Source organism: Tiliqua scincoides, chromosome 6 (genome assembly GCF_035046505.1).
Source record: "Tiliqua scincoides isolate rTilSci1 chromosome 6, rTilSci1.hap2, whole genome shotgun sequence".
Lineage (NCBI taxonomy): Eukaryota > Metazoa > Chordata > Lepidosauria > Squamata > Scincidae > Tiliqua > Tiliqua scincoides.
This window is the reverse complement of record NC_089826.1, coordinates 81461192-81480113: the sequence shown is the minus strand read 5'-3', so window position 1 is coordinate 81480113 and position 18922 is coordinate 81461192. Positions and strand designations below refer to the sequence as shown.

General features: G+C 41.6%; 1 protein-coding gene across 2 annotated transcripts in view; it reads left to right on the top strand.

The window, feature by feature from the left end:
- Positions 1-18922, top strand: part of CPEB2 (cytoplasmic polyadenylation element binding protein 2) — a 68011-nt gene that overhangs the window by 40870 nt on the left and 8219 nt on the right. For both annotated transcript variants that reach the window (XM_066632413.1, XM_066632412.1), the window contains exons 5-8: positions 11522-11692; positions 13925-14014; positions 18165-18283; positions 18574-18688. In XM_066632413.1, coding sequence (XP_066488510.1) covers positions 11522-11692; positions 13925-14014; positions 18165-18283; positions 18574-18688 — 495 coding nt within the window. The remainder of the gene's footprint in view (positions 1-11521; positions 11693-13924; positions 14015-18164; positions 18284-18573; positions 18689-18922) is intronic.

Sequence of the window (18922 nt, the reverse complement as noted above, 5' to 3'; positions counted from 1 at the left end):
AAATGTATTAATTTCTTTTAAAGAACTTTTTTCTGAAGCAATTCACAGAATAACTTTTTTTAAAGCATATCTTTCCTAAAAACCAACTGGTCTGAATAATAGAAAGATTTAAGACCTGAAGTGGTGTGGAAGTGAGAGGGCAGAAGATTATTCTACAGTTTGCATAAGAGGGCTTATTGGTATGCAGTACACTAGGCAAGATGCTATTTTTGTGTAAGGATTTAGGCTTAGAAATCTTATTTCAAAGTGATTACTTCTAATGGATGCAATATATATTTGTTTTTTTAAAAAAATGCAAGCTAATTGTAACAAACAGTCTTTTACTGCTGCTTTTTTTCTTTAAAGATAAAAGAAGGGACATTTATAGTCCCTTTTTAGGAAAAATTGTGCAATTTAGTGTAATGAAAAGTTAAGTTCTCCCCGCTTAATTTTAAGTGACCTACATTTGGTTTAAGTGTATAGTATATAAATATTTATTTGCTAGATTATCATCACATTCTTCTAAAAAAGAAGACCAGAACAGATGACACGCCGGCTATTTGCAAACCATAGTTTGCTAATTAGCAGCCACCCATAGAGATCCTTGTGTTGTCCTGTGTGCTCCCTTGGGCATTTGGTGGGCCACTGTGAGATACAGGAAGCTGGACTAGATGGGGCTCTTCTTATGTTCTTGTTTCTCCCTTTCCTTTCAGAAATGATTTGTTTTTTTTCGTACCTTCCCTTTCTGGTTTAAACCATGGTTTTGCACTACATATACCTTAACACAAACTTTTAATTCCTTGCAGCTATAGTTTACAAATTCTGCTTCAAAATATCTGCTTCTCTCATACAAATTACACAAAACCATCATTAATACTAGAGAGGGAGGAGGGAGAGCACTCAAGAGTGGGAAGACAAGAGAAAAGGTATACTGGTCAGCCCTAATTATCTGCAGGTTTTGAACCCATGAATTTGACTCCGAACTGGTCCCGGACTACGTCTGGAAGACTGACCTATACCTTCCAGATGTGACCAAAGGTGCCCTCCAGTCACATCCGGAGAGGTTCTGAATTGTGGGGAGGACCTGTTGGAAGCCTCTAAGATTCATGTCCAATTTTTTGAGAAATTGGAAGAGAGGTCTCTGTCAGGCCTTCCAAGATGCAGAGAGGCTGTGTGCAGATTCCGCACTTCAGAATGCCTGCAGACAAAACCAGAAGACACCTCTGGGAGCAAAACCCCTGCTGATGCCAAGGGTCAACTGTACATCACAGAATCCAGCTCCTCCTGTGTAGCAAGTCATGGTTAGCAGGGAGCCAGCATTGCATCTGCACGAGCCCAGAGTAGCATACTCAGTATTCCCAGGTATCATCCCAGCCATGGCCCAGAAGTACTTCAGTTATGCATTTATCACTACATAAAGTTCCTTCAAAGCATTCTTGGGGTTACTGTAACAAAGAGAGCTGCTCTCCACATTATTGTCTGAGGGTTTAATCCTATCCAATTTTCCCGTGCCAGTGCTGCTGTACCAGTACTGCTGTGCTCCCTGCACCCCCCAGAGGCTAGCGCTTCTAACAATAAGTAAAGAAACCCCAGCTTTGTCCCCAACAGTGGCACATCCTAACACTTCATCTATGTTGATGACTCTGGTACTGACTCAAGTCTGAAGCCACTGACTTGGCACTCAGTCCTCATGCATGCAGACTCGAGTCCCTCTGTGTCTGGGTGTGCTTGCTTACTCTTTTCGTATGTGAAAGACCACCATTCGGGCCAGGCAAGCAGCAGGGAAGTTCCTGCCAGGAGGCAGGAAAGAGTTGATTTTTGCTTTTGCATCAAAATGGGGGGGGGGGAGTGGACTCACTTGTCCATCATTGAAGGAATCAATGATCCTTGGACAAAAGATGGGCAGTCTGATTATTTTTTCTTTGTATGAGGTAAGACGAGAGGAGGAGCCCATGGAGGTTCTTGCCTTAGAAATGTCTAGAGGTGGAAAAGGAGGCAGGGAAACCGGGAGGAAGGCCGTTTGTAGCAATCATGCTTTCCAACCTCGTGGCTCCTGTGGGCTCTGTTGTTACTTGGGAGGAGGAAGCCTCTTTGAAATGTCTGGCTGCAGTGGGACTACTTCTGAGTAGAGCTGCAAAGGGTAGGGTCATATTGATGCGCCTCTCAGCTGCTGCCCATGATCCTCTTCCTCTTGCCGCTTCTGACCCAGCTCTCACGCAGACCATCCCACCCCCCTCCTGCCTTGTTTACAGATAGGGATGGGGATAGCTTGAGTATTGAAGGAAAACTCTTGACACACACACACCCCAGCAGCAGCTCTGTTTTTTTTTCTGTGAAGCTGTGGCTATCTTTTTAAAGGGGAAGGCTCAGGACTTGAGACTTTTGAAGTCTCCAGAACACTTTGGGTGACTTAGAAAGTCTGCCTATTAGGACATGTTTTCAAGTTGAGTCACAGTGGGTGGCTGTGTATCTCGACTTGAGTCAAGCTATCCTGGACTCGCCCATCCCTGCTAAGAAATAATTAAACCATGGTTTTCTTTCATCCAGAAAACCAGGATAGGGAACGATGGTTTTAAGTGGGTTTGCAAGCCATGGCTTGGCATTATTTCTGTATAGACAGACCATTGTTAATCATTGCTCCTCCTCCAGAAACTGTTGCGCCATGGAAATTGATGAATTTGTGAAGCTGACTGTATAAATGATTTGCCAGTTGCATATTTTGAAGTGCATAGTATGATGGGTTCTAACTAATGGATTTGTGCAAACCATTTTTGGGTGTCTGAATTAAGCTATAGAAGTGATGACCATGCAGACATTCCTTACAAGTACTTGCCCACGTGCCTTGAGTGGCAGGCCAGTGGGCAAGAGCAGCTGGAAATAAGAACCCTGGGCCAGAAATAGTTTCTCGGTGCTTGCACAGCTAAGTGTGCTGCACTCAGTTTCTTTCAAACCAGACAGAATGTCAGGACAATAATGAACTATGGTGGTTTCTGGTATGTGGGATTCAGAAGAATATCTGTAGTTCTGTTGTGGCTGAATACGCAACGCTCCTAAGATTAAACTGCAGAAAGTCATCCTTTGGGTGTACCAACTGGGCCTAAACCATCCAGTATTATTTAGGTCAGTGTTTCTCAACCAGTAGTACAGGTACCACCAGTGGTATTTGAGGTGATGTCTGGTAGTATCCATGAGACCCCTGGACACCTGCTGTCTGGCAGCAAGACCAGGAACATGACACAACAAACAGTGGTAGGAGGCTCCAAAGCATGCTTTTCCATGCTCAAAAAAGCCCGAACATCCTGAGCCTTTTACTGGTATTTGTCATGTCCTATCAGGCCTCCCAACCCAGAAGTAACTGGTAATGATGCTATCACCAGTTACTTCTGGTGGTACAGGTATATGCCCCTTAGTGACGTTCTGGCTAATGCTGGGAATCGCATATCCAACAACCATGTGTGGTCATGTGGTCGTCGGGCGGTGCACACCCCCACCCTCCGAATGCGAGGGGAGCTCTGCTCCGCTCACCTCTGGAGGGTTGTCTGAGCTTCCCAGAAGCAACACACATCCGAGCGCTGCCTCTGCAGAGCTCAGACTGAGGGACATCGCCTCTCTTGCGCAATTTCCGGCTTCCTCTGTGAAACCAGAAGTCGTGTGAGAGACGCAATTTCCCTCAGTCTGAGCCTTGCAGAAGCACTGCCTCTGGGAGGTTCAGACGACCCTCCAGAGGGGAGTCGAGCACCCCCTTACCTGTGGGGGGTCCGCATTGCATCAAGCGCTGCTTAACGACAGGGATCATGGTCCCGATTCTGGTCATTAAGTGGCGCACAACTGTACTTAGAATAGCTGGACCTTGTGAAGTGGTATGGTGGTGGACAAACGTTGAGAAACTAATTTAGGTACTAGGCAGAGATTTTTTCCCCATATATCTGCAAGACCAATCTTTGCTCATAAGGAGTCTTTTGTTCCAGACAAAAGCCTTTGAGTTAATTTTCATCCAGCTGTTTTCATGACAAATGAAGGTCATGGCTTGTAGTATTTGCATTGCATTTGCAAGGGATGGTACAAAATGTCCCAAGAGCCAGGACATTTCTGAGATTGATTCTCAACAGTGTAGACAGATTTAAATGAAAGTGCCCTCTGTCGATAGTAAAGTTCTGTCCATCTTGTTTATGAGAACTGAAAGCCAGAGTGCAAGAAACAAATTTCAAAATACTTCCATGTAATGTGTCGTATTCTGTTACAACCTTAAGATATTAAATGCAACACTTCTAAAATGAAATGATCTAAAACTATTTCCATATTTAAATATAAAGTATGTCCAGTGTGCAACAATTTTGTTTGTAAAATGAAAGTAAAATTTCCCATCCCACTAATGTGGATTGAATTTGCCTGGTGTACAAGCAGACCCCTTTATAATAATTATATTTTCACAAGGGCATGTATGTAGTTCTTTGACATTTTATAATTTGTCCTTTGTTTACATGCAGCAAGGAGTTATGGGCGAAGACGAGGTAATTGCCTTCTGTTTGCTATAATATGTCTAATCCTGATGGGAATGGGGGCCTAGTACTGCTAATTGTGACTAATTACTCCAAATCAGTGGTTTTGAGGGTGCCAATTACTTCTCATTGAAGTTGGTGGTAAAATGCCAATTGATTTTTAATCATTGTTCCCTTCATTTTGTATGATCTCAATTGAACAAAATTTTTATCTACTTTGGATATTGATTTTTGTAAATGAGTGATAATTCTTAAAAAAAAAACACACATTTTGCTATACTATTTATAATTTTGTTAATAAATTGCTTATAGTCCTGAATATGCTTCTTAAAATGACTTTTTAATACCCCCCCAAATCCTCTTTATTCCAGCATTATAGTTCAGATTCAATATAGTTTTTATATAAACTAAAACAAATATTAGAAGTGTAATTTCACAGCCACTGTTAATATGGTAAAAATTGATGTTCAGGTATCAAGCTTTGTGGTTCGTAAAGGTATTAAATCCTCAATTTGTCTGAATTGGATAAAGATACATGATTTTTGTAGCCTAGCTTATGCAGGGAAATAGCTTTGTGGCAGGTGAAGAAGGGGTAGCATAATCTCATTATACGTAGGGAGGCTTATCTGTTTTTTAAAATGCTGTTACCTGTCTTGAAACATTGATACAACATGTGCTATAAATTCTGAGAGAGAAAACAGTACAGGTAGATTACCTCTTATCTGGACATCCAAAATCCAAACTATTCTGAAATCCAGAGATATTTGTCCAAGACTTGATTTTAATTTTCTGTAGTACGAACACTAGAAGGTCTTGCGCTCATTCCCACATACAGTGCAGGCTGTAAGTTCTGTTCTCTGCCCTGTGGTTTGTAGCTGTTACAGACATTGGAACTGAGGCTTTTGTGGTTAGGGGCAGGGCGACAGCTATCAGGGAGCTGATTAGCAGGAACTCCTTGGACCAGGAAAGCCTCTGACTATAAAATACCCTTTTCTCTCTGCACTCAGATGGGAGCAGGCTTTTGAAGATGCTAGATTGCAACTGAATTGTCCAGGTCTGGGATCCTAGTGGACTTTTGGCTGGAAGATTTGTTTTAGTCTTTTTGTCTGTACCTAGTGGAGCCTCAACATCTTGGCTCCTAGCGGTTTTCAGCATTTTGGGTGTTATTTTTCGTCCTTTGACAATGCCCTACACAACTAAGAGCGAAACGACAGGAAAAGCTAGACTTAATGAATGTGGCCTTGAAATCCGTAGAAGGAACCTGTCACTCAATGTACAGACATTGTTGTAAAACAATGAAGAGTGCAGCAGACACCCGTAAGAGTAATAATGAAAAGACCAAGAGGAAGCTGTTCTCATTATATTTATGTCGTTATTCCAAAATCCAGATACCTTCCCATCCCAAGCAGTCCAGATAAGGGATATTCAACCTACGCTAAGATGAATGTATGTTTATGTTCTGGAGTTCTAATAAAGGACTAAGTGGACGCACTTGCAAAAGTGGCCCATGGACTACACAAAAATAAAATAGAATATTATGTTTATGGTTCTGAATAGATCAGCTTTTTCAGGGCTTAACCAATTTTGCAGTACTGCCAAGTTATGGTGTATCTTTAATAAAGCTATCTATACTTCCATCCAAGCAAGGTTTCTGTGCCCATAAATTCCATAGCTTTTTCCACCCCATTTACTGGTAACTAAAGTATCTTCATCTTGACAGTAAATCTTTTTTAATTTGATGGATAAAGTAATACTTGTCGTCTTTATGCTTCACACTGTTGGTTAAGGAAAGTATATCCTTGCTTATTTAACCAAATTCTTACTGAAAGGACCGAGCAATATTATATTCCACACTGACTAGGACAGTCTTTAGACCCATTGCAAATCACAGTTAAAGTTGAAATGTTCCTGGAATGGGGCTCCTGGAAGAAAGCAGGCTGACTTAAGGGGGATAGTGCCTAGTGGTTAGCTCACAAACACCCCTCCTTGCTTTCCCTTTGCTGGACTACCAGCTGAGCAGAGAAGAAACGTTGGTTGTTTATGTAACATCCCAGGCTACAGAGACCAGGCAGAGGAGGATCATCTGGGGGGGAAATGATCCCCAGGATTGCACTGAACTCAAGGGAGTTTGTATTAAAAATCAAACCCAGAGTAGCATCTGCAGGACAAGAGACTTGGAAATCCACTGAATTTCCTGAGAATATGGACCAGGCAGACAAAGTGTCAAAATGTAACTACTGTAGTTTATTAAAAGTAAAAAAAAAAATAGAATTAAACAATATGTGGAAAGAAAGGGGGTAGTAGCAGTGCAAGCAGGTGAAGGGGAAATGTCTAAACTTGACTGAAAAGCATAAAGAAACATTTTCATCACATGGATGTAGTAACCATAAAGCTCAGCAAATTGAGCTGGGATGCTAGTCAGAACTCTCACAACCCATCCTGGGGAAGTTTGCTCTCGTGCTGGAGGTACAAAGCAACAAAACAGTCCATGATCACCATCTACCTAGACAGTCCCTAGCTTAAGCTACTTATACTGCTCAAGGAATCCCCAGTCACTGCATTTGCTGGTGAGCAAGTGGATGCTGCTGTCTGAGGCGCCTGAGGGGGGACATGACTGAGTCATACAAAATTATGCAGGGGCTGGATAGAGCGGATAGTAAGATGCTCTTTTCCTTTTCACATAACACCAGAACCAGGGGACATCCACTAAAGTTGAGTGTTCGGAGAGTTAGGAGAGACAAAAGAAAATATTTCTTTATTTATTTCTTTATTTCTTTACAAATATTTCAATGTGTAATTAGTCTGTGGAACTCCTTGCCACAGGAAGTAGTGACGGCATCTTGCCTAGATGCCTTTAAGAGTGGATCGGACAAATTTCTGGAGGAAAAGTTCATCAAGGGTTACAAGTCATGGTAGGTATGTGCAAGGTAGAGTTAGGCTGCCTCTGATTGCCAGATGCAGGGGAGGGCACCAGGACACAGGTTGTGTCTGTTGTCTAGTGCAGGAGTGTCAAACCCGTTTCATATAGAGGGCCGAATGGGTGATGTCATTAGGCAAGAAGTGATGTCATTAAACTGGTCATAACCAAAAATATGCACCACTTTTTCTCACTTAGGAACTCATTAGTTGCAAATGACAGAAGAGAAAATACACAAATCTTGATAATCTTTCAAGATATGGGAGAGCCCAATTTTCATGTAGGCTGCCCTTTCAGCAGTAACACCTCAGCACTGCTCAGAAGCTGCAAGCCTAAGGGCCAGATGAAAAGCTTCCGTGGGCCACATGTGGCCCCCCGGGCCTTATGTTTGACACCCCTGGTCTAGTGTGTTTCCTGAAGCATTCGGTGGGCCACTGTGAGATACAGGAAGCTGGACTAGATGGGCCTTTGGCCTGATCTAGCAGGGCTCTTCTTATGTTCTTATGAGTTCCCAATGAATGTATCACTCAAGTGACTGGCAAGAACAGCCCCTACTTCCTGTGGGCTGGGAAATATAACTTTGCTTTGGTGATGTCATCAAGCTACCTGACTAGAGGAGTCTGGTCTCTACATCCCACCCCCTTGACCTAGATAGACAAGTTTGGGCTGCCCAGTCACTAAGCGCACGTCAGTCTCAGTCCTACAGACAATTTCCCCAATTCACAAAATGCATGTTGGGCTGGATAATAGGTTTTTTTGTTTTTTTAAGGATGCCCACTTCAGCAGCACTTCAGTATGCCCCAGCAGATTTTTAGGCTGCTGAACTTGCACAGGCACTTTTGGGTAATTAAATGTCCGAAAACACAGGAAAATAAGGGAAGAAAGAGGGAATTCATCACATGTACCAACATTCCCTTTGGATCATTCATTTACCTCATGGAAGATACTGCAAAGACCCCTACTGCAAATTTGCAGAGTCTTAATTTGTTCCAAATCTGATTGAGACTGTTACGCAGAACTATAGATGGCTGTTGCTTTTGAGGAAGTTAGGCCCCGAAGACAATGCAACTTCTTAGTAGGCAAGCATGGGACTGTGCTCTTAGTCTGTTTACTTTTTAAGTGTAGAATTGAGCAGATGCCATACTCAGCCCTCCCTGAAGTGTGCTAGTAGCTTTGAATCCTGCTTGACTTCAAAGGTACGGTATGGCCAAACTTGGTGTTCCTGTTTGTTTCTTGGAACTTCTCAGAAGCCTTAAAGCAATTTTCAGAAGTTTATATGAGAAATTGCACATGCACATATTATTTGACACCCTGCTTGTGGAGTTCATGGAAGCATCTTGTTGGTCACTGTTGGAAATAATACTGTGGTCAGTGATATAAAAACCTGCTGAATGATCCATAGAGATGCATTCCTTCTGACTCTCCCATTGTAGGCCAAACTGCAAGGGTGATCAAAGTAGTCTGAATGCTGAAACTTGATTGAAATGGGTTGTTACTCACCTTCATCCAGGAGTCTATAGAGTTGAACAGTCACCACCTGTGCAAGTATCTTGCCCAAAAAGGAGCATTAGAAACCCACTGATAGTTTTACACTGTTTTGAGCCCAGAGGCTATTTTTGGTGGTGGTGGTGAGGCTGTTCTCATGACCATTTTCTTCAAGGCAGCTGAAACCATGCCATCCCTCAGTGACATAAGCACTGTCTCTTGGACCAAACGTTTCCTTGGCTAGATGCGCTAAGCAGGATGGACAAAGATTCAGTGTACGGGTGTTAAGCCCGCATCCCTCCAACATCCTATTGGTATCCTTGGGCTGTCGTAACTGAAACTTATCTAAGTATAAGCACCCAGAGCAATCCCAAGAAACTTCCTGTATTTTTTAGCAGAATACAATGTATTATCCAAGTAGTGAATGTAGTTGATTTATCTGCGAAATATATTGCAAATAACTCTGTGGTCCACTCGCTATTTAGATACACAGAAAGCAATCTTGAGTAATTTTAAGTACACTCCTCATGACATTTTTATGTTGACTTGCTGTACTACATCCTTCCTCAAAGGAGGTTTGTACAGCATTGTGCAGTTCCTCAGCAACCTGCAGGAATAAGGAGGGCACCCACAATTCAAAACTAAAAACGGCAGAATGGCGTGCATCGCAGTATGCTGAATAAAATAGTGTAATTTTATTCACAAAAGCATTCTAAGATACTATAGGCATTCCCCCTTATCTGCAGGGATCTGTTCTGGACCACCACCACCACCACCCCACGGATCACTGAAATGGCTGATATGGGTGAATGTCTGTCCCACAGTTCCAGGGGCTTCCCCCGTCCGAACGCTTGGGAACCTCCACTCCCCTCGCCATTGAAGGGGGCTCTGAGCTCAGTAGAGGCCGAGGACATCTCTCTCCGGCCTCTGTTGCACTCAGACTGAGAACTGGTTTCAAGGAGAAACCAGAAGTGACTTTTTAATGCCTTATAAGGCATTGGAAGGACCAGGGAAGCCCTCCAGGGTTTTCTGTGAAACCAGAAGTCACATTTTTTAAGCCTCTGTGCTCGGCAGACATCCTTGGCCTCTGCTGAGCTCAAAGACTCTTCCAGAGGCGAGGAGAACAGTGCTCCCTTTGCCTCAGGAGGAGGTGCGTGCACTGGGGAGCCCTGAGACCCGATTCACATATAAGTGAATCCATGGACATGGGATCCACAGATATGGGGCCCCCCTGTATTATCCCTAATGCCTTCCTCTGTATGTAACAATCTTTGGCAAAGGCTATAGAAATAATTTCCACTGAATTAGGGGTTTCTTCCGATTTTGAGAGGACTTCCAAAGGAACATCTTCTTGTTTATGAGACAAGAAGTGCCTACCACCTCTGAAAAGTGTTCCTGTCAAAATGCATCTGGCATAATACAGAATTTGAAGTACTGTGGTAAATAAACTTCAGTATTTTCTTCAGTTGCTTGTGAGGTTTACCGCTCTGGTTGCCAGGGAATGAACAAACAATCTTTCATCTGGTTTTGAATGGGCACAGTTCTACTTAGCTCTAGAAATGTTGCCTTTCATGTGCCTTTACACAACGTCTGCATCACAATTTGATTTTTGCAATTTACACATAGCCAAGGAAGTGCGATGATTTTTCTTTGAACTATCTCTGTTTTCCTTAGTTTTACTCTAAACTACCAGTAATCACCTAGGCACTTATGCCTGCACAGCTGTATGTTATCCTGTATATATTTCAACCTCAGAACATTCTGAGGAATTCAGGCATATCTGTGATTTGTTGGGTGCAGTCAGTGGCGTGCCTAGGTCATTTGACATTCCAATTGGACAATTAACAGCAATCCCTTTTTAGAGTACCTTAACACATTCTAAAATTTGCTTTGTTTATTCTGCATCAACCTAAAATTTGTTTATTCTGTATCATTCTAAAATTTGCTTTGTTTATTCTGCTTTGTTTATTCTAAATATTACAACTACCATTATAGCATTCAAGCTTACTTTTGAAACTTGCTCTTTAAAATATTTTTAAAAGTCAGTGCTTTAAACAGCAAGCCAGTTACTAAATTGTGTGTATCTCTTCACATTCCTTCTTTTTTGCACTAACGTATCCATTGTTTAGAATGGGTTAGCTCCCAAGTTCAGCATATGAAATGAAGTTCCCTCAAGAGAGCTTCCTTGTCTCTTCTTCAGCAAAATGCCCCCTCCAACAACACCCTGTGTCCCTTAGATACCCTCTCTTGTGGGTTGGAATTCTTCCCTTCCATTCCCAATCTCCCCCCCCCCAATGTTTCCTCTCCATTCCCATTCTCTAAAGACACTTGTGTGGTAGAAAGGGAATGAGAAAATACGTTATAGGAATTTCTGCACATGGTACTTAGGATCTGCCCCATTGTCTTTTAAAGTCTATAAAACATTTTGCTTACATGAGCTCACAAATAAATTAAACTAATGTGTATAATAGATCTGTATTACTGATGTCATATCACAGGTGTGGGGCCTGAATCTGAGATATAATGGCTTCATGGCTAAAGTAAAACATTCCACATTTGACCACTATACTGCGCCCATTCTTAAGTATTTATAGCAGGCTGCAAAATTATATTCAGTGCTGTCTTCTCTCTTACTCCCTAGGCCGCTCCTCTCTCTTTCCAATAGATGATGGCTTGTTGGATGATGGTCATAGTGATCAGGTGGGCGTGTTGAATTCACCTACATGTTATTCTGCTCATCAGAATGGAGAACGGATAGAACGTTTCTCTCGGAAGGTGTTTGTCGGTGGTCTTCCTCCGGACATTGATGAAGGTGATTTGTTGACAAAGCACAAAGGGGATTTATTTTAATTATTTATATAATATATATAATTTGTTTAATGCCAGTCATGCCTGTTCTTGTTGTTATTAATGGGGAGGGGAACAACAACATAGTGATATTGCAGTGTATCTGTGTTAAATGTTTCTGAATGATTAGAGCAAGAATCAGAGCAAGAGATCTCCATTGGAAGGCACAGCATTTTGGGAGATGGGGGCTGCAGTCTGATGCAAGAGATCCACTGGCAATCCTGGCCCCTGTGCCACCCCGAGCCATGGCCATAGAAGGCTGCCCTCCCCATTGGTCGTCCCCCTTACCAGTCATGTCTGGGGCCGTGCATGCCTCCTCTGCCCTCCAGAGGCCTTCAAATGTCACTTCCGGTTTTTATTGGAAAACTGGAAGTGATGCTTAAAGGCCCCTCAGGTGGCTTCAGAAAGCCTCTGGAATGTGACTGAGGAAGGCAGTGGGGGGAGGGACGTGGATGGAGGCTAGGTGTGGTGCCCCGGGGCATTTGCCCCCCTTAAACTCCCCCCCCCAGTACACCAGTGAAGAGATCAGTCATGATTCTCCCTGGTAAAGCTTTGAGCAAACTGCTGTGTCTTTCAGCCTTTTGGGATGAAGGAAAAAGCTGAAATGAAAGAGGAATTCACTGACAAAAACAATAGAAATGATTATTAAGAGTTTGTAAAATGTGCTCAGTATTTTAATGCTTAATCCAGGAGTGTCAGACATAAGGCCCGGGGGCCAGATGTGGCTCACAGAAGCTTTTTATCCAGCCCTCAGGCTCTCAGCTGCTGAGCAGTGCTGAAGTATTACTGGAGTAAGGGCAGCCCACATGAAAACTGGGCACTCTCATATCTTGAAATACGATCAAGATTTGTGTATTTTTTCTTGTCATTTGCAGCTAATGAGTTCCTAAGTGAGAAAAAGTGCTTATTTTTGGTTATGACCTGTTTAATGATATCACTTCCTGCCTAATGACATCACTTCCGGCCCTCAGCAGGTATCATGAATGCTGTATGGCCATCAGTACGAAAAATTTGACACCACTGGCTTAATCCTTTGATCCCATGGCTTGCAGCCTCTACTTTCCCTATAAACAGAGGAAAAAATGTTCTCATTGACATGATGTACTAATTTGGTCACATGACCAGGTCAGAAGACAGGTCATAATACCCAGGTGGTCTTGCATTGTGTATCCATATCTGTATGGAAGACAATCTAATTAACGGCCAAACTGCACATTACATAAAACCAGTAGTTTAGCCCGGTGTGTATGTTTTTAAAGCTTTAGTTCCAGGGCTATTTGGCCCAAAGAAACAAAGACAATTTGTGTGAGCCCATAATAGGTTTATTTTTAAGACTCTGCAAAATTAGATCAGTTATAGCTTTGCCTTTTTAAAATAGCCTCACTTTTAATTAGTGATGCTAACATAGTTTGAACACAAGGTACCTGCTGCTTGAAAGGGGATGCAATTTTTCAAGTTGGTCCCGTGTTTCAAGTTGGTCACTTGAGTTTGGCTCACTTTAAAATGCGGGTTGCTCCTGCTGCTTTCTCTGCCAATTTTTCCTTTGCAAGCAAATCACTTTGAAGTGATATAGGATGGAGTTGGGCAGGCCTGTTAGAAGACCTGTCCTGTTGCCAGTTACTCTCCCACCCCCATGATGATTGAGTTCCCCTTGCTCCCTTTTTTTATCCATATGTGTCTCATATAAGAAAATACTCACCATAGGGCTTTGCAGGAACCTGTGCTCTGGCACTGTGAAATTGACACCATTGCAGAAAAACTGCATGACCAAGCAGACAGTTTTGCAGATTGCTTGTCTTCATCTGGGTTCACCAAGAACAGTAACCCCTAGGTAGCCCACTTTTTGAGATTGAATTATACCAACCAATTGGGCATTCAAGCCCACCTGACCAAGGCACTCCCCCCCCAATCAGTGCACATCCCTTTACAAATGTGAGTGAGATTTTGTAGCTGGTGGAGGAGGGGGCTCATGAAAACCATTGGGCTTTCTCTCATGGGATTTTCCAGTAATTCAGTAGGAATGCTCACGAAACCCAATTGGTGTGAGGGATTGTACATCACTATTTTTAATGGGTATCCTTCTCTTATGAGTCTCAAGTAAACATTGTTTAATTAAAAAAAATAGTAGTTCAAGTAGCTACAAAGAAAGGAAGCACACCCTAATACAATAACTGCAACTATTAAATCAAATTTTTAGATGAAATTACTGCTAGCTTCAGACGATTTGGACCTCTGGTGGTTGATTGGCCTCACAAAGCAGAAAGTAAATCCTACTTTCCACCTAAAGGTAAAATTTTTGCTTTTCTGAGTTCTTTGGTAATTATAAGGTACTATATTTTCAGAGACACTCAGGACTTGTTCACATACTTGGAACCAAGAGTTAACTGAGCAAAATTCCCAGAAATAATCCATGAACATTTTCTTCTAGCTGCCTCTTAGCATTAGAAAACGTAGGCCAAAATCCTAACCAACTTTCCAGCACTGGCATAGCAGTGCCAGTGGGGCATGTACTGCATCCTGCAGTTGGGTGGCACTCACAGAGGCCTCCTCAAAGTAAGTAATGCTTGTTCCCATACCTCACAGCTGCATTGCCCTTATGCTGGTGCTGGAAAGTGGGTTCGGATTGCGCCCTTAGTCTCTTCTCACTTTCTAGGGAATACTGAGAAGCTCCATCTTTTTTTTTCTTTTTTTTAAAGCCTATTGGAACAGAACTGTTCAAGGAGCAAGGAATCTTTTCTAGCAGAAATACGTTATGAATAAATTTGGATAGATTTAGATGAACAGGTTTTTTGTTTTGAGCTTATCATAAGATTTTGCAGTGTTCTGATGGCAGGGGGTCTTCTCAAATTCCATGTTGCTTTCAGATTGTGGGTCACTGTAGATTTGGTAAATTTGCAGTAGATATTGTACGCAACTATAATGTTATTATATAAGCAAATAGTTCATACTACATCATCATAAACGGGCTGTTGTGTTCCAAAGCATTTCCTTTGAACCAGGAAATAAATTATGGCACAAATCAGATTCCAGAAGCTGGGTTTTATCTCACAAAATTGAACTTCCTTAATTAAATTGACTCTGAATTGAAACTGAAGGAAAAACCTGACTAAACAGAAAACCTAACACGGGAAATAGAACTGTAGTTCATAGTATCATGGAAGGGACCCACATGGTCATCTGGTCCAGCCCCCTACCTGCAAATTCACTCATGTTTTAAAATGCATGGAAATTGTAAGTTTCACACTCTGTAAGCAACACAAATACGTCATAAAGTTGCACTAGTCTCACATATTTTTCTCCTGCATTTACCCATAGCTTTCTATCAATTTCTATTTCCCCCCATGCTCTTCATCTGGAGTTTCAGAGGCAGCAGGAACTCTTAAATCAGTAGTAGGCCAATCTCTAATAAGAATGTTGTTAAATCTTAAATTATATAAAAACCATTTAAATTAATGTCAGATTTATTTGGCCACAGTTGTTCATGTTGTAAACTGTCTTTGCTGGTTAAATAGTATACAAGTTAAGCTGTGCCTTGTTACAGCATGGTTCACTAAGACAGTTTGTAATTTCACGTAGCATACTTGCGTGCATTTGGCTTAAGTACATATGAGATTATAAACAGTTTTTAGTGATACAAGCCATGCAATTTAAGACTTGGCTTAACTGCTATTTAACCAGAAAAGATGGTTTCCAATTTAAGCTATTGTGATCATGTAAATTGTAATTGTATTCTCTTGAACCTGAGAAGGGCACACAATCAATATATGGAGGGCAAATTTTTGTTCACAAATGGTAGTTAAGGCTTCTTCTTGGAGGAAAAACAAAAATTTTAGCTGCTAAACTCAACTGTTTCAATTCGAGTTGTTCACAAATTTGAGCAGAATAAATTCCATATCAGGCAGATTCTTTCTGCCCTACTTCATACTGGCAGGATGACTTGTGTGGATTTTAGAATGTATAGATAGATTTTCAATATATAGTAGCAGAATAGTTAAAACAAAAGCCAGTTCCAGTCTTAATACAAAGCTGACATGTTGTTTAACTACTTGATGTGTATACAAATTTTTTCATCATAACATATGTTGAATTGTTACTGCTGATGGCAGTTAAAGGGAACTCTGATCCAATTAAAAAAATTAGAAGTGCAAGAAAACATAACAGACTTCACCTAGCTCCTAAAAGATAGCAAAGAGGGCACCAGCTGCAGGTGTTTAGGAGGGAGTTTCATAATTGGAGTGCCACTGAGAATAATAATTTTTTACACACATACATGCCTGCGCATGCATACTCCCTACTTTTCACCTCCCTTATGAGGAAGGCTATATAGTGTTTGGGACTTTTCAGTCTATAAAAAAGGTGCCAGGAGGGGGACATGATGTAGACATACAAAATTATGCAGGGGGTGGATTGAGTGTATAGGGCAGTGATTTTCAACCTTTTTCCTCTTGTGGTACACTGACAAGGTACTAAAATTGTCAAGTCACACCATCAGTCTATTGACAATTAACAAGGCACACCATGCTGTTGGTGGGGCTCACATCCCCCAGTTGCCCTACTAAAAAGTGACCCTCCCCCAAACTCCCACGGCACACCTGCAGACCATTCACAGGTGGACCTGCAGGCCACCAGTGTGCCACGGCACAGTGGTTGAAAATGAGTAGTATAGGGGATGTACTTTCCCCCTCACACAACACCAGAATCAAGGGACATCCACTAAAATTGTGTGTCAGGAGAGTTAGAGCAGACCAAAGAAAATATGTCTTTACCCAGCATGTAATTATTCTGTTCTGTTACTACTTGCTGCAGGATGTGGTGATGCCAACTGACCTAGATACCTTTAAAAGGGGATTGGACGATTTTTTTTGGAGAAAAAGTCAATCACAGATTACAAGCCATGATGGGTACAAAGCAACCTGCTGGTTTTAGAAGTAGGCTACCTCTGAATGCCAGATGCAAGAGAGTGGCATCAGGATGCAGCTCTTGTTGTCTTGTGTGCTCCCTGAGTGGGCCACTGTGAGATACAGGAAACTGGACTAGGTGGGCCTTTGGCCTGATCTAACAGGGCTCTTGTTATGTTCTTAAGATATGAACAAAATTGTTTACATAGTAAAACAAATTGAAAACTTTGAGCCTTTCCAAAGCACACACAATCCTAAAAACACACACTGGGATGAATCAAAACAATTGCTCAGTATAAAATAACCACTTGAAAATGTGCTTCTAAGCCCACTTAGCACATTCTTTGGTATCTATCCACCTAACTGAAAGCAGAAACACCTGGAAAAGGTCTTCTGAGGATCTTGACTGATGAACAGGTTCGTGTGGAAGAAGGCAATATTTTAGATACCCAGGATATTTAGGGCTTTAAAAGCAAAAAACCAGCATTTTGAACTAAGTCCAGAAGCAAACCAGGCACTAGTAAAGTTCTTTTAACACTGGAATCATGTGTTTGTGATTAGTAAGCCTTGTGGGCTATCCAGCTATGTCAACCATTTATGTGTGGGCATGTATGTATAAATAAAATGTAGTGTTCACACATTAGACAAGCTTCGAATTTCTCTTTTGTTGTGTATTTGGAAGCTAGGTCACTTATGCAACTGTTTTGCTTTAATCTCCAGAAGAGAGATTAGTCCTTTTTTTACCAAATCTAATTTTCATGGTATAGTGTTCATTGGTGATAGTAAAATATGTATCCAGGAATGAAATAAAACATCCTAAATTATTTTTCTGACATAAAGCAAGTATATAATATATATCATGATGATTAGACTCAGAGGAAGCATAAAAAAAATTACATCAGAGACATTTTTGGCATGTTTAAAGTCATGCTTTCGGTCGTTGGCTAGAAGGGGGGAAAAAAGCATTTGTGGAGAATTTATTTTATATATTGAAACGCTTTTATCCCACAATTTGATTCACTGAATGTCCAGTGCTTGTTTTCTAGAACAGCGATTTGGGGAAGGTTCATTTATTTAGTAGGGCCATTGGGGGATGTGAACCTCCCATCAGCAGCGTGGTGTTCCTTGTCCATTGTCAGGAAACTGATGGTATGCCTTGACAATTTTATCACCTTGTCAGTGTGCTGTGAGATGAAAAAGTTTGAAAATAACTGTTTTAGAAGCTTAGAATGATGGACAGGAAGCCCCTCTGGTGACTTTCACCTCATGCATCAGGACTTTTCAGGTTCTTCTTCACATCAGCAGCTCCCCCCCCCTTCCCAAGACACTCATGTTACAAAAGAAGGTCACCTGATCATTGTCTGATGCAGAATGATCAGAAAGTCAAAGATAGAAGCAAATATTGGCAAAGTCCTTTGCACATGTGGAAGCACTTTAGGCCACTGGATCCTTCTCATGCTTAAGAAATGCTTTTCAAAATTGGTTGAAAATAAGAGGGAGAAAACCATTAACTATATTCATGATTTCCCCCCCCCCCAGGTTATGCATTCCTCCTTTTCCAAGAGGAGAGTTCTGTTCAGGCACTGATTGATGCCTGCATTGAAGAGGATGGAAAGCTCTATCTGTGTGTTTCCAGCCCTACTATCAAGGACAAGCCGGTAAGTAAATACAAGATGGCCTTCAGGCTGTCACTGCCATCTGGCTGAAGGCTGCTGCTAAGAGGAGGAAAATAATCAGAAACAGGCTATAGAGTTCAACATTTGGGAATATTTTATTTGATATAAAACATTTAGTACCTTGAATGCATACTGTAGGTTTACAAAGATGAACACTAGACAAGTTAACAGGGCTGGGCTGTGCCTGGCTAAGTTTATAAAGACTGATGAAAATGCAGTTTCAGTACTGTGAGACTTTGGTAATATACAGTTATCTTTCTGTCTCTTAATAGGTCCAGATCCGTCCCTGGAACTTAAGTGATAGTGACTTTGTGATGGATGGTTCACAGCCTCTTGACCCTCGAAAAACAATTTTTGTTGGTGGTGTCCCCAGGCCACTAAGAGCTGGTAAGTGTACCACTATAACTGAAAAAATTATATACTCTTCCCCTTCCTACCCCTGTCGCCATTTCTCTTTCTTCCTTTGTTATTTCTTTGTGTATTATTTTTAGGTAATTAACCCCTTGGGGCCAGGACCCGTCCTCTCATTCTCTGTAAATTGCAACATAAATAGATATTTATATACTTTACTCTTATGATTGGGTTTAGAACAGTGCTATTGTTAGTAACCAATTCTACTAT